Raw genomic sequence first — 16,796 nt, 5'->3', positions numbered from 1 at the left:
GAAGATCATTGTATAGTTCAACAACAATACTATATGATGATCAATTCTGATGGACGTGGCTCTCTTCAACAATGAAATGAACCAAATCAGTTCCAATAGAGCAGTAATGAATTAAATTAGCTACACCCAATGAAAGAACTCTGGGAAATGACTTTGAACCACTACATAGAATTCCCAATTCCTCTATTTTTGTCTGTCTGCATTTTTTATTTCCTTCACAGGTTAATTGTACACTATTTCAAAGTCTGATTCTTTTTGTGCAGCAAAATAACTATGGACATATATACATATATTGTATTTAACATATACTTTAACATATTTAGCATGTATTGGTCTACCTGCCATCTGGAGGAAGACGGTGGGGGGAAGGAGAGAAAAAATTAGAACAAAAGGTTTTGCAATTGTCAATGCTGAAAAATTACCCATATAACTTGTAAATAAAAAGCTATTTTAAAAAAACTTTATATACTTTCACAATATTAATTATCCATTGCATCTGTCACATTTTTCTCTTTCATTATCTAATCTCTTACTTGAACTGTTTTTAAGTATTCTTTGCCAGTGAATGAGCCTTTTTTGCATGAGTGTCCCACTATCATATCCCATATATCATTAAAGATGATAATAAGTTATAAATATATTATTTAAAGATATCCTGAACTTCACAATATGAGATAGGTAGTATAGGTGTAGTGACTGCATTACTACCCTGTATATCTTAGAATCAGCGAGAGTCAGGATAAGCAAAAGTCTTTATTCTTGGTCTTTTGGGGTCACTGACAGGGGATTAGATATAGGAATCTACACACCTCCTTTCTCTCTCTCCACTGCCAAAGATTGATCCTGCTTGTGCTACTCCACTGTCTGATCTCTCTCCCCCTTCTCTGTCCATACCCACAGATCTAGCCAGCACAGAATTGAGTAGGGTCATCCTCCAAGCATATGTTAATATTGTCCAGTTGGTAATTACCTCAAGTGCTAGGTTATCTTGCTTTAAGTGCATCTGCTCAGTTCTAGCCCTTTATATATAGGTACTATTATTTTCACATTATAGATATAGAAACTCAAGCTTATTAGTGTTAAGTGATTTGTGGTCACACAGTTAGTCAGTATCAAAGGCATATCAAAACCAGTGCTCATGCTTTTTCAATTTTAACACTATGCTAAATGGGCACATAGCAGTCATTGCATTAAAAAAAATTCTTTGAAAATATGTTATAAATTATTGCTTTAATTGTCCATTGCTACCATAATTTAATACTATTATAAAACCTACAATCAGTGGGCCAAACTATATATTAGTGAAACCATCACTTTCTTTATAACACAACCCTGCTTTTAAAACTCTAAAAGGCTTTTCAGGGCTTATAAGACAAAGTCCAAACTAATTCCCTCTAATTGGATTTCAAAATTTTTTACTATCTGGCCTTAAGTATACATAATTTAATCTTCTATCTCCAAGAACCATAAACTTGAGAATTCTCATAAACCACATATACTAACCAAACCAATCTACTCTTTGTCCTCAAACATTCTATATACATTCTCACTTTCATATTTTTTGTTTTTGCTTTTTTTCGTGTAGTTTTCCCTATCTGAAATAGCTTCTTACATACTCTTTTCCAAAACCAATATCAGAGCAGCCATTTATAAACACTTATTGAATTTCTTAAAAAATAAATTCCTTTGAATTAATGAAAAAAATTGCAAATGAAGGTCCAGACTTAAAACTACATTATAAAACAGTGGTTATCAAAACCATTTGGTACTGGCTAAGAAACAAAGTAATTGATCAGTGGAATAGATTATAGTAATCCAGTGTTTGATAAATCCAAAGACCTCAGCTTCTGGGATTTTGTCATTATTTGATAAAAATTGCTGGGAAAATTAGGAAATAGTATGGCAGAAACTAGGCACTAATCAACACCTAACTCCCTATACCAAGATAAGGTAAAAATGGGTTCATGATTTAGACATAAAGAGTGATAGTGTAAGCAAATTAGAAGAATAAAGGATAATCTACCTCTCAGTTATATGGAGAAGGAAAGAATTTGTGGCCAACTAAGAACTAAAATACATTATGAAATGCAAAATGGATAATTTTGATTATATTAAGTTTAAAAGTTTTTGTACAGGCAAAACCAATGCAGACAAGATTAGAAGGGAAATAGAAAACCGAGAGAAAAATTTTATATCCCAGGATTTTGATAAAGGCCTCATTTCTAAAATATATAGATAACTGACTCAAATTTATAAAAATGCAAGCCATTCTCCAACTGACAAATGGTCAAGGGATATGAACAGACAATTTTCAGATGAAGAAATTAAAACCATTTCTAGTCCTATGAAAAAAAATGCTCTAAATCATTATTGATTAGAGAAATGCAAGTTAAGACAACTTAAAGTATCACTACTCATTTCTCAGATTGGCTAAGATGACAGGAAAAGATAATGACAAATGTTGGAGGGAATGTGGGAAAACTGGGACACTAATACACTGTTTTTGTTTTTTAATTAAAGCTTTTTATTTACAAAACATATGCATGGGTAATTTTTCAGCATTGACCCTTGCAAAACTCTCTGTTCCAAATTTTTCCCTCTTTCCCCCCCATCCTCTTCCCTAGATGGCAAGTAGTCCAATACATGTTAACTATATTAAAATATATGTTAAATCCGATATATGTATACATATTTATACAGTTATTTTGTTACACAAGAAAAATCGGATCTAAAAAACAAAAAAAACCTGAGAAGGAAAACAAAATGCAAGCAAACATCAACAGAAAGCAGGAAAATGCTATCCACACTCAATTCCCACAGGCCTTTCTCTGGGTATATATGGTTTTCTTCATCAATGAACAATTGGAATTGTTTGAATCATCTCATTGTTGAAGAGAGCCATGTCCATCAGAACTGATCATCATATAGTCTTGTTATTGCCATGCATAATGACCTCCTGGTTCTGCTCAGAACCAAGAGAACATTATACACAGCAACAAAATTATACGATGATCAATTCTGATGGATTTGGCTCTTTTTGATATTAAGGTGATTCAAATAAATTCTAATAGACTTGCGGTGGAGAGAGCCATCTACATTTAGAGAGAGGACTGTGGGGATTGAATGTGGATCATAACATAGTTTTTCACCTTTCTTATGGTTATTTGCTTGCTTTTTGTTTTCTTCCTCAATTTTTTCCTTTTTGATCTGATTTTTCTTGTGCAGTATGATAAATGTGGAAATATGTATAGAAGAATTGCAGTTATTTAACCAATATGGGATTACTTGTTGTCTAGGGAAAGGAGGAAAGAAAAGAAGGGAGAAAATTTTGGAACACAAGGTTTTGCAAAGGTGAATGTCAAAAACTATCTTTGCACATTTTTTGAAGATAAAAAAAAAAACAAGTATCTTTGCATATATTTTGAAATAAAAAGCTATTACTTAAAAAAAAGAAAAGAAAAAAGAGAAAAATAAGAAATCAATAAAAGCAAAATACTTGTGAATTGCATATGATTTACATATAAAATTAATTTTTAAAAATTATCCTATTGTTTGGAAATAAAACATAATATTTCTTAAATATAACTCACTAAAATGCAACTGAATGTTCATGAAATTCATTCAAATGAATTATTTGAAGCATAATAATGAAGTCATACTGAACATTTTATTAAGACAGAAGAGTTAGGAAGTTATGTGGTTTTCCAACATTCTCCCACTTTAGCTCTTCCTAGCTTTCTTATTCCATGCTATTAGTGGACAATAAAACACTTTATAACATTAATACAAAGCAAGAAATGCAAAGCTATGGAAAAAGAGGTAGAAATGGAAGTGTTCAATTTCTTAATTAAATAAGGAAGTTAAAAGCAAGATTTGTTAGGGATAATCCAGCTATAATTTGGATAATCCCCTTTGAAGATAATCACAAATTGACCATAAGAAGGTATAATGGCTTAGTTTAAATACATTGAGCTTTTTATCTATGGGTCTTGGATAAAATGCAGTTATGCTTTTGTAACTGATTCTTATTAATAAATCATAATCAAGAAATGACTTTAAATAACCTGTGCAAATAGAAACATTCACTTAATAGAATTAATTAATTTATTGAGATTAGTATATTCAATCAATTAGTTAATGAATGAATGATAAACTTGCATAGAGAAATTTTAGAATTTAAGACTATATTCTTGTCCTCTGAGGATGATGTCACAGAAGGAACTATCATGAAATGCTATTAAAAATATACTTTTAAAGAAAAGATACTGACCTGAGGATATGGCAATCTACTTTGGCTTAATCCACTATATTTTCTTTAGTGGACATTTGAAAAACATGTCAACAAAAAAGTTCCTTATAGCAGAACACAAAAGTGGTTAGCATCCAGAAAAACTTTTCATTTTTATCTTTGGGACAAGTTAATATGATAGAACTATAGTTAATATTTAATAGATTTTTTATAGCATAGTCTTTTGAATTTATATACAATTGAAAAAGACAAAACAATACACAACAACCATTTTCACCTTCAATGACAGTAGGAGCTAGAAAAAATAATAATGATATGCATATGGAAAACAAAAGGTCTAACTCTCAAGGATAAAAACTTAAAGAAGGTTAGGAAGAAAAGAGAATTTATCAGTAGCAGATATCAAACAAAGTAGTCATCAGTAAGATGAGTTGGTATTGGTTAAAAAATAGAGAGGTCAATAAGTGGAACAAATTAGATACCAAAACACAGAAGCACAAGTAGTTTAGGACTCAATAAAGGCAACTACTCTAATTAATGGGAGTACAGATTTGCTATTTGACAAAAAAACTGCTGATAGAACTAGAAAGCAATTTGCAAAAATTAGATATATGAAGATAAACTTCAAAGGAAAATGACTTGGATTTAAAGGTGCTATTATAAGCAAACGAGGAAGAAGATATTTTTCAATTTAAAAGATAAAGAGTTCATGATTAAACATTAAATACAGATTATTATATTAGATAAAACAGCCAATTTTGATCATGTAAAATTTAAATTTTTGAACAAACAATTTTAACCTAGATAAAATTAGATGACAAACAAATTAACTGGAAAATAATCTTTGAAGTGAGTTTCTCTGACAAAGATTCCATTTCCAAGATACATAAGGAACAGATTAAAATTTATAAGAGCCATTTCCTAATTAATAGATGGTTAAAGTATTATGTACATGCAGTCTTCAAAGGAGGAAATTCAAATTATCAACAGCCATATGAAAAAATTCTCTAAATCACTTATTATTAAAAATTTAAATGAATACAATGAGGTTAAGCTTCAAACCCATCAAATTGACAAAGAAGACAATGAAGGAAAATGACTAGTATTGGTAAGATTACTAGAAAATAGGCACACTATTTTTGTAGTAACACTAGATACTGTTACTAATACTGTTAAATGGTCCAATCAAGATTTACCCAAACTGTGCATGTTGGTTGATCAAAGAAAGAGAAAAAGGACCTGTATTTACAAAATTATTTATAGCAATTTTTTTCCAAATGGATACTAAGGAGATACTCTTCAGTCAGAGAATCCTGAAATGCTTTCTTCCTCAACTTTGCCCAGTGACTTCTTTGGTTTCCTTTAAAATTCCAATTAAAGTCCCATCTTTTATAAGAAGCCTTTCCCAATTCCTCTTAATTCTAGGGCCTTAGCTTCTGTTAATTATTTTGTATTTATTCTGTATCCTGATTGATTTCTATATATTTGTTTATATGCTGTGTTCTCCACTAGACTTAGAGAACAAGGGTTATTTTTTGTCTCCTTTTTGATCTTTATCTCTTAGCATGGTGTCTAGGTACTTTATAAAATTCTGATTGATTGATTGAATATAATGGAAAATTACAGTGCCATAAGAAATTTTAAAATGGCCAGTTACAGAGGAAACTGAGAAGCCTCCTACAACCTAATGCAGATGAAGTGAACAGAATTAAAAGAACAACTTAAAGAATGACAACTACATTAAAGAGAAAAACAACTTAGAAAAATTTTAGAATTTTGATTAATGTGATAAAACACAAGTCTAAGGCATTGAAAATTAAAGGCACTATCCACTTCCTATCAAGGTAATATTTTTGTACATGGTCAATGGGGGATTTTTTTTTTTGGTTGTTGATTGTACATATTCATCATCAGGGTTTCTTTTGCTTTACTCCTCTATGGAGGGAGAGTAGAAGAGAAAAATAATATATACTTATAAAAACAAATGTTTTAATAAGTTTTCATTAAAGACCTAGCAAAATAGATAAGGTTGTTCTCTGCATGTATTAGATGTAACATAAAAGAGATGGATGCTCATCAAAGGTTCGCTACAGACATGGAGAGACCTATGTAGGGTTCAAGTTGAAAAGGGATTCCCTAAAGATGATGTGGTAGAAAACAGGGCACTTGTTAGCATGTTTCACATATAAGCAAATAAGACAATGCGTTAGACCCATAATTCAACAGGAAGAGAGTAGACTATATAAGCCTTTCAGAAACTGTATAGCTCTTGGATCCTAAACTTCTCACTAAAAATCAATGTTTTTAAAACTTATCTTTTTAATGCAAAAATTTTGTATTTTTGAATCACAGAATATTAGTCTCTGAAGAATAAAAAAATCAAAAAACCTCAAAAGACAATAGAGAGATGTATCACAGCACTCTGTCTGTTACACTGTTTCAGTACCCAAAACATAACAAATATGGAACTATAAGAATAAGAATAAAAATTATCATCATTATGACAGAAAAAAATTGGTGGATTATGTGGCAAGAGGGGAAAATAAGCAAGACAGCCCATATGTCTTACTGGTATTTTCTTGTTGGAAGCAGAAAAAAAATAAACCTCCTAATATATTAGGTGGATCACCTGCAGTAGACCTATTGAAGAAGGTTGTTAAAAGCTCACAAGACAGATAAGTAATGAGGTGCTTTAACTGTGATAGATGGAAGAAATGTCTACATCAATGACTAAGAATGGAACCAAAAGAAGCCACTCTTGCCCCAATGCTAAATTCATCCAATTTTTATGCTATGTAGGCAAACAAGCAAATATAGCTAAATTAGGTGGCAGCTAGTGATTTAAAAATGAAGAAGCAAAATCAGAACAAACCTATCACTGGCATGACTGATTCTTCCTTTTCTAACATACTATAACTTCAAGCTGGCAATAAAGGAGAATTCCTTAAATCTGCAGCTAGAGCAGAAATGTGGTTCTGAATCTTACTCTTTCATGGACTAACTGATCCTTCCCATTATGAAAATACTACATATATGTATGTCCTTTACACAGCAGGCAACATTTTCAAAGAAGATATTGCCTTTGAAACAGCCACACAGCTAGAACCAAGCTCACCTTTGGGGCATATGAAGGGGTATGATTTGAGTTGGGCCAAGGAGACTATGGAAGGAGATCACAATACTATAGTGAGAAATGATCTCTATTCAGCCAAATAATTCTTAGAACTTATTTTATACTTAGTGATATGCTATGATATAAATGATGCAAAAGAAAAGGCACTATCACAATAGAATTCTGGGCTTAGAATTAGAAAGACCATTACTAGGTCAATGTGTAAGTCACATAAAACTCTCTTAAGTCTTAGGTTCCTGATCTATAAAATTGGTAGGAATAACAATGTATGACAAAAAAAAGCTTAGAGAAAGAATAAATAAAATTACTTTTTTTGCTAATGATAAGATTCACTTAAAAAACCTAAAAGAGTTGAATAAAAGAATTAAAATAATGAATAAATTTTGCAAAGTTGCAGGAAAAATTAATAAATCTATATAAACCATAAAGTTCAGCAAAAAAAGCTAGAAAGCAAAATTTTATTCAAATAACTATAGAAGGTATAAAGTATTAGAGAATATAGCTACCAAGACACATCCAAAAACTCTGTTTAAACAAAAAAAGTGTGAATTTATGAACTATAAAACAATTCTTACAGAAGTAAAGATAGACCTAATTAAGTGAAAAAACAGTTGCTTAGATTGTAGGTTGAGCCAACATAATTTTTAACCTAGTTCTAATCATTCTAATAAGTATTACTTTTTTTGATTTCTGATATGAATAGACCCCCTTTACTTGCCATTTATTTCATTTTTATCAGTGAAATTCTTGACCTTTTTTTCCTTGAAATAATTTTTGTCATTTTTTCTAGTTATATAAAGTATTCTTTTGGTATTTGTACTGGTACATCACTGAATGTGAAAATTAATTCAGGTAATACTCTTATTTTATTGGCTCAACCTAGCTATTCATGTTCCCACAGTTACTTAGGCTTGTCTTTATTTCTACAGAACATTTAAAGACTGACTTTATTTTAAGTTACTAAATGCACTAAAACAAGAATTACTCATGTTACTGAACATGTTACTCAGATTCGACTTTACAATAGTATGTTCACTTGGTATATTTTAAACATTATTTGATCTACATGAATTTCTGGAGGAATAGAACTCTTGTGTGAAATGACTTAGACTGGTTTATATTCCTGATGGGTATTCTTTACTTGAATATTCTTATTTACAAATTTAATACATCTCTTAAGAAATAACTATAAATTCACAAATATTAATTTATGTTCATTATAAAGATTAAAGACCCTTTCCTGTTAACCAGTAAAAAGTTAGATATTTTTATAAATGCCCTCAAAATTTATACATATCTAAAAGATCTTCTGAGTGATTTCAAATCTGAGCTAAAGAAGCATCTTTAAATGCCAATGGAATTACTTATTCATGAAAATCAAATTTTTCCCTATTTAGATTCTAATGTAAACATATATCTCAAATATTATTTCAGCTTCAATAATTTTATCTACAGCATTTTCAGATTACCTGTTTTTCATTGCTTAGAATTACTATAAATACATAATTGAAAAGTTGTAAATTTTTAAACTGAGTGAGAAACTCAATATTAAAATGTAAAAAATACAAATTTCAATTAAGTTATTCCAACGTATGCATCATATAAAATACTTCATCAAATTCTAATCCTCCTTGTGTTGCAGTTTCAAAAATAGAATAAATGAATGGTTTTCTTCCATAAATAACAACATTTAATGAATTTGTGTATCTGATACTATCAATAGTTGAATCATCCCAGACATACTAGTTTAGTTACTTATGATATCTTTTTATCATAAAGAAGAACAAGGAAATTATAGGATAGAATTGAGAACTTAATATGTGATACTTATTAATATCAACATATACTAGTGATTGTTATATCTAATAATGATTTTTTAAAAGCATCAAATTATAGTAGAAAAGAATATAAAGCAGGTTCACTTAAAACAGTAACAACTAACCAGAAATTGGCTGTGAAGAAAAATCACAGCAGGTGATTCCAAGATCATGTGCTTTTTCACGATGTAAACACCTCATTTTATCATCCCAGACTGTTAAGTCTCCACATGACGATCCTGTGACAAAGATGCTTCCATTAGGAGAAAATGCACAGGCCACCAAGGAACCATCTTTAACACTACCACATCTGAAATAAAGAGTTAAAGAATACAGGAATTTGACTTTATACATCTTTTGTTTTGAAAATATAACTTCTAACTATAATCTGATAATGCAAAAAATCATAAATGCTAGCTATTATTTAAAAAGGTAAAAAATGACTATTACTATTCCTTTACAATAAGGAAATTTAATATATGCCCAAAGTGGGGGGAAAACCTCTGATTAAGTTGAAACTTGTTCTCTTAAAAGAAAGTGAAAATTTTAATGTTATCTCAAAATAATATATTTCATAAGACCAAACTGCCTATATCCTAATCTAAAGTCAATTTACATTTATCTCTTTATGCAGAGATATTCATAAAGGAGAGTGTCAAAGTAGTTTCATAACAAACACATTAAAACAGCAAGTACATACAATATTATCAAATATACTTTTATCTTCAAAATAACTATAAAGCCTGACCTAAACATAATAAATTTAAATTGAACACATTCACATTAATTTTATATATTTGAGTTTTTAAAAACCTAACTTTCTCCAAACCCAAATAATCCTTTAGAAACATAAATTTTTCCATTTTACTTCTTTCTTCCTAACACAAATTCATCTTAGAAAAAGAATGCTAAAGTTAAACCTAACTTTAGGGGGAAAAAAAAAAAGGTAAGGTATTATGATAATTACATACTCAATTATTTTCTTAAAATTAGTGAAAATTCAGTAATTAGTGGAGTGCCCCATCCAGTGTCTAAATTACTGTATACATACCCTGTATATTATTAGCTAAAAATTAAAACTAGGAAGACTAAGTGCCAAAATCATAAGCCATGATCCCTTTAGTTTAAAAAAAATTTCCCTTAAGATAACTTTAACTCTATATATCACTACCTATGATTGTAGTATTTTATTATCGGCATCTTTCATTTCATTTTTTATATAATGTTTCTACATATTGCTTGAAAATGACTACCTTCCTCTTTCTCCTCAAATTAGAGAATTGTTGGTATTAGGATGGAGTAATTAATAGTTCTCAAAAGTATGTAAAAGAATTTTTGAAAAAAATAAAGACAACAATTTGGCTAATGAAAACAAAACTGAAATAAACTGCATATTTATATAAAAATCCAATAAAGGATACTTAACATAGCTGCTTAGGAAATGCTCATATCAGGTTCTCCCTATATTAAAAGCAAAATGAATAAATGGAAATCTCATAATTAGTAAGCTTATTTTTATTTAAATCAAATTACATGAAAACCAATGAAAAAAACTTTAGTCTTAGTCTTAAACTTAAACATATATCAATATATGCCAAGATTCTTGGTCTTCCTCTTTGGCCTTATTCCACACTAAAACTTCCACATAAGCAGCCCTACCCTACCCCCTCAATAAATATATTCACTCAGCCTTAAAGTAATAACAATTTTAAAATATATGTTTTTAAAGTGGAAATAGGAAAGAGAAAACCAATTTTGGAAAAAGAAGAGCTAGGTTCATGTTTCAAACACTGGCTATATAACCTTGAGTGACTATTTCTGTAATCTCTCAGTGCCACAAGCAACTATGTAAGTCCTTAACAGGCAGAGATGCTCATCTGCATTCATCCTCTATGATAAAAATACCTTTTTTTTTTTTTTTTTTTTTTTAACAGAGAGTTATCTATATATCAATGAAATCACAGGCTCAGTCGCATTCCATTCCAATTTATAAGTAATAAAATTACAAGCCTTCTTTATCATCAGTGTTTCTTTTTTTAAAACTGAAGATAAAATATTTCTGGGCACAAAGTTTTTCTTTTTCCTGGGTTTGAAAATCAAAGCATTAAACTAATGGTCTTTAACAACTCCTCATTTTATGGCTAAGGAAAAATAAAACATTAGAAGAGTTATTAAATTAGGAGCAAAATGACAACCAGAGGCACTGAAACTCTAAATAAAATTTCCTTTTTTAAAATGAATATATAAATATAAAATATGATTATTCAAATACTTAAAAATCAAGAAACAATTAAATGTTTAAAAAAATTATATAAGAGTTTAAAATGGCTAATAGAGAAGGGAGAAGAAAGGTAGTATGTACATTGGTCAGAATTTCTTCATATAGAGTTCCCTATAACAATGTAAGCTCAAAACCAGTTTCATCTCATTCCAATTTACAAGTCATAAAGTTACAAATATTCTTGTTTTTAAAAATGGATATTCTTAATCACAAATCTTCTTTTTAAAAGTGAAAATAAATATTTGAATATAAAGGTGATATTATAACTAAATATATTAATAACATTGCAAAAAAGTCTAAAACATAAGTATAAAAATCTTACGATCAAATCCATCATAGCTTTTGCTGAATCTCTATTTTCTCTTTCTAGATCTTTAGATAACTGATGTGACCCTCTGATGTTTTTTTTAATAATTTCCTCAAGTTAGGTTTCATTTTTAACACTTTATTTAAAGAACAATTTTAAACATTTTTTAAAAATTTTGAGTTCCAAATGCTATCTATCCTTCTTCCTTTCCCTCCCCACTCCCTGAGGTGGTAGGCAATCTGATATAGGTTATACATCTAATACATTTTCAAAACATCTCACAACATTCAGCTTTTTAATGATTTTTTTGATTATTCTTCTAATACAATAAAAATAAATAAGAAGATTCATACCTAAACAACTTATGTGTCTGCATATTCCATGAGACCACAGTGCCATCAGCTGCTCCTGACACCAAATACGTAGAATCTGGAGAAAATCTGCACACCCTTACAGGGCTGCCACTGGGTTGATTCAACACTGCCAAAATGAGTCCAGTTTGAGTATTCCATAAAACAGTTGTACCATCTGTAGAACAGGAAGCTAAAACGTGTCCTGAGGGTGAAAAACAGCAGCAATGGACAGCATATGTATGATACTTTAATGGAGAATATGGAAGTTCATTAAAGCCATTTAATGAATAGAGACGAATTGTCTTGTCCAAGGAGCAAGTAGCCAAAAGGGAAGAAGAAAAGGCACAGCAGTTGACATCATCACCATGATCTGCTAGTGTATGAATTAGTGTCACCATGTTTCTTATGTAAATACCCTGCAATTAAAAATAAATAAAATAAAAATTCCCTCTTCCTTAATGTTCTGATAAACACAACTCCCATCTTTGTCAAAAGAACAAAATCTATTTTAAATATTTCATTTTACATACCTATTCAAGATGAAAATTGCTACTTTGATTACCACCAATGACTTCTTATTTGCTAAATCCAAATGCCTTCTCTTCTTCATCTTCCTTGATCTTTTGGGGAAAAAAATGCAAAAACATTTAGCAAGCTCTATATACAAAACAGTGAATAGGCTCAGGGGATGATACAAAGCTTGAGATACAGTCCCTGATTCTCTGAGGCTGATGATCTATAATATAATCCATGCAAACATAAATGTAAAGCAAGAAAATCAAAATTCTTAATAGGTATAAAGTTTTACGATAACTTCAAAGAGTTGTGGGAGTAAATTTGGGAGTTAGGGAAGTTATCCAGAAGAAATGAACATTCAAGATGGGATCTAAAGGATAGGATTCAATGACAGTACAGAATAGCAGGCAATATGAACAAAGAAATGGAAGCAAGAAAACATGAGCCATGGAAATCAGTCAGTTAGTAGTGTAGGACTGATAGCATTAAAATATTATTTTCTGATTTATGCTATATGCTAGAAAGATAGTATAAAAGCCTTGTTAATACTAGTCAGTTACAAAGAAAGCTCAAAGGCAGAAAAGCTTCTGTCAAAGACAAGATGAATAGAGAAAAATGTCTTAAGAGTATACTTCAATGGAGCTTCATGAACATTTTCAAAACAAATCAACACAAAGGCCATATCTGACAAAGTATGCTTCCTTCTAGACCTAGATTCTACCTCTGGAAGTGGTCATTGTTCAGAATTCTAAGATTTTTCAATATTACACATAAATTTATTTTTAGTCAAATTGTTGTTAAAATAGTAGGTAACCCAACACATGGCAAAGAAAAGCATTTGACAACAATTGGAAAATTGCTAGAAAGTAGTTATCACTGAGGGTAGCTGGTCACATATTTTATCTTAACTTTCCACAAATCTGCTGCAAGGTTTGGCCAGCTGTACCAGATACTAAAACTAATTTCTTGGATAAAGATCTTTTTTGAAAAAAAGTCTTTGTGACCTCTCCCTCCCTCTTCCCAGGTAGATTTTTCCAATGTTCTTTCAGTAGGAGGGGTATCTCTGAAACTGCGATTGTTTGCAGAGTCCTATTAAATAACAGCAATGGAAAGAAGCAGAGGATGCCAAAATCAAGACAGCACTGACTTTGAATCTGTTTATGGTTTAGTTTCAAGCCTAAAATCTTTTAACCTCAACAAGGTTAGAGCTCTTCTCTGTATATATCCCTAAGGAGGGGGTACTCCCAAGTGAGTTTGTTTGCACTCCCTGCAGTTCATTTTCCATCGAGTGCACTCTCCAATTTCCAGCTTACATTAGTATCGCCAAGTTGCTTATTTTCTGGGAAAAGCTTTATCCTGATTTTCCCTAAAAGGGCATTACTAATCTGTTAATTTGAGATTTTATTTGCTGGTTTGCTGAGGTATACAGTTCATTTGTTTTCTTTTGTATTTGCTTCCTAAGCACATATTTTAAATGGCAAAAATAAAATTAATTTTAAAACCAGGAGAGCAAAGGAGCTGTTGACTTGCCCTCTATATGGAAAGCTCTGCTGTATCAAAACTTAAAAAAAAAAAAGCATTTCAATATAAATTGCAGATTATAGATAAAATAGATTACAGACAAAACCAGCTCTGCAACACCAGAGCAGATTAAGGAGCAAAACCCCCTCAAACTCCCTTGAATTTGATGATTTGAATAATATACTTGAGCAATACACATTACTGCAACTGAAACTGAATACACATAAACTGAATAATATTCTTGAGCAATACACATTACTGCAACTGAAAAATATCATGTTCCTTTGGTTAACTGACAAACTTTTTAAACGGGTTTCCCATCTCTCCACTGTTACTTGAGCTTTGGTCTCTACTTCCAGAGAACCCAGCTTCTCCCCTAGAAAGTGACCTCTAAACTCCGTTCCGGACCAACACCGAATTTGGTTTAATAAGGGAAACAATTGTTTATCTGGGCTCCCTGGAGACCCCACTTAGGTCTGGGTGGTTCAGGCCAGACTCCGGGGCTTGGGCTTCCTGCCAGAACGCCGCTGGGAGCCCGAACAGGATTCAGAGAAGACAAACAAGATCCCTACTCCAGGGAGAGCGCACAGAACCTGGATCTGGAGTAAAGACCCGAGGTCAGATCCCGACTCGGATATTCAAGAGCCCGGGCAAACAACTTAAAGCAGTCTGCCAGTTTCCTCCTCCGTAAAATGGGTGTGGTTAGTAACGTGCACCAGACGAGATGTCCAAGGAGTAAAACAGAACTATTCTCACCAATTCTAGAATGACCCACCCTCTAGTCCCAACTTCCAGCGTGCGGGCAGCCCCCTCCCACACCAGCCTCTAGGGGCTGCACCCGGAGCATTCGGGGCCGGATGGGGGTGCAGGAGTAAGGAGAGGCAGGTGCAGACCCCCGGTTTTCCGCCAATTTCAAGGAGCAAACTATCCTAAAGTCTTCCCGGACGTCCATCTGTCAAGGTGTATAAAGGGCATCCGGGCTCGGGACCGCAGGAGGGTAAGGGAGGAGACGCGTGCGCGCCCGCCAGAGGAAGGGAGGAAGGGAAGGAGAGGGGGGGTGTCGGAGGAGGCGGGGCCACGAGCGTCCCGAGCATCCTCGCTTCCCACCTGTCACGAGGCGGCGACGGCGGCTCGTCTGGTCAGCGAGTCCCGGGGCCGCGGTGACTTCTGGTACAGCCGGCCGCGGGCGGGCCCTTCCTATCTTGGGTACTGCGCTGGTGGCGCCGCTCTTGGCGCCCCGCCCTCGGGCGCTGGTCCCCCAGAGCCTATATATACATACGTCACGCGGGCAGGACAGGTGAAGTCGAAGGTGGGGAGGAAAAGGGGGAGGACCTGCCTTCCGTAGGACGGGGCTGGGGGTGGTGCGACGGATTGCGCATGAGCGTCCTGTGTTGTGGGTGGAGGCAGAGGAGGAGAAAAGAAATAAAGAAGAAAACTTCTTAGAAGCTTTTGAAAAAAACATTTATTTTTTTATTTATTTTTTTTTTTTAGAAACAGAATTAAGCGTAGGGTCTGGGCCTGTGATGTCAGGGACAGTTTTGAACCTTAAAAGTCCTTTTCTAGTGCAGGTCGGCCCCTTCCCCAACTTACAGACTTAGGGTCTCAGTTTGTGACTGAGGCGGAAATAGAAGCGGATCTTCCTGTCTCTGCCTCCTAAACTAAGCTGCCTCTCTTTTGATGGAGGTGTTCTTGTAATGAAGTGTCTAATGTGTGTACCGTCCCATTTTAATTTAGAAACAGTTGGGGAGGGAGGAAGAAAAGTTTGGAACACAAAGTTTTGCACAGGTGAATGTTGAAAACTGTCTGCGTGTATTTGAAAAAATAAAAACTATTATTGAGAAGGAAGGAAGGGAGGGAGGGTTGGAACTCCTTCCTCTATTTGGTTAAGAATAATCTAGGGAGAAGACCTAGGGGTTTCTGCCTAGGAGGAGCGTATCCCCCTTTGACTTTAAACACTTCATCTCTCTAGGGACTCAGTCTCTTCGTTTGTAAGATGAAGGTAACTAGATGCTCTCTGGGGATATCTATCACCCTTTCTTTAACTGTGGGTGACAGCTCTAAACGTCTATCCCTCCTGAGCTTATCTGCTCTTAAGTAGATATGTATGTTCAAGGGAATTTTAGAAATAATATAGTCCATAACATGCAGAATGACCATTATGAGAATTTGTTTTGCTTCAATATTGCTTATTTATACCAAGGATTTTGTGGGTTTTTTGCCAGCAGAGGAAGGGAAATGGGAGGAGAGAAAAAAATACTTAATAATTAAAAATAAAGAATATTGCCCTATCCTATCATTTTATTGTAGAAAAAATGAAGCCAGTGGCAAAACAAACCTTTGAAGGGTTTAGAATTAAGGGACAGAGCTGCAATGCAGTATTAAGATTTCCTAGAACACATAATTTTTTCTGTGCTGATGATTCCCAGTTCTGTTTCTTTACTCCTGTTCTCACACGAAATTTCAGAAGAAAAGTAACTATACCAACTTATAAAGAAAAGAATCTCCTTGGCAACAGGTTCCCTTTCATAGTCATACTCCTACAAAATGTTACCGATAATCTTATAATTGCCAAGTTTCATAGGCTTTTCTCAGTCCTCACCCTTCTTGAATTTTCTGCAG

At 32.9% G+C, this 16,796-nt stretch overlaps 1 protein-coding gene across 5 annotated transcripts in view; it reads right to left on the bottom strand.

Moving 5' to 3' along the window:
• WDSUB1 (WD repeat, sterile alpha motif and U-box domain containing 1) overlaps nucleotides 1-15,523 on the bottom strand; it is a 69,284-nt gene extending 53,761 nt beyond the window's left edge. For 2 of the 5 annotated variants that reach the window (XM_074303385.1, XM_074303388.1), the window contains exons 1-4: nucleotides 15,285-15,523; nucleotides 12,671-12,760; nucleotides 12,141-12,556; nucleotides 9,325-9,509 (exon numbers count right to left, since the gene is read on the bottom strand). In XM_074303385.1, the coding sequence (XP_074159486.1) occupies nucleotides 9,325-9,509; nucleotides 12,141-12,538 (583 nt within the window). In that variant the 5' untranslated portion in view covers nucleotides 12,539-12,556; nucleotides 12,671-12,760; nucleotides 15,285-15,523. The other 3 variants (XM_074303386.1, XM_074303387.1, XM_074303389.1) reach the window with 3 other exon arrangements.
• Between the last annotated feature and the right edge of the window lie 1,273 nt (nucleotides 15,524-16,796).

Source organism: Sminthopsis crassicaudata, chromosome 3 (genome assembly GCF_048593235.1).
Source record: "Sminthopsis crassicaudata isolate SCR6 chromosome 3, ASM4859323v1, whole genome shotgun sequence".
NCBI classification, from domain to species: Eukaryota; Metazoa; Chordata; class Mammalia; order Dasyuromorphia; family Dasyuridae; genus Sminthopsis; species Sminthopsis crassicaudata.
This window is presented reverse-complemented; position numbering and strand designations above follow the sequence as displayed.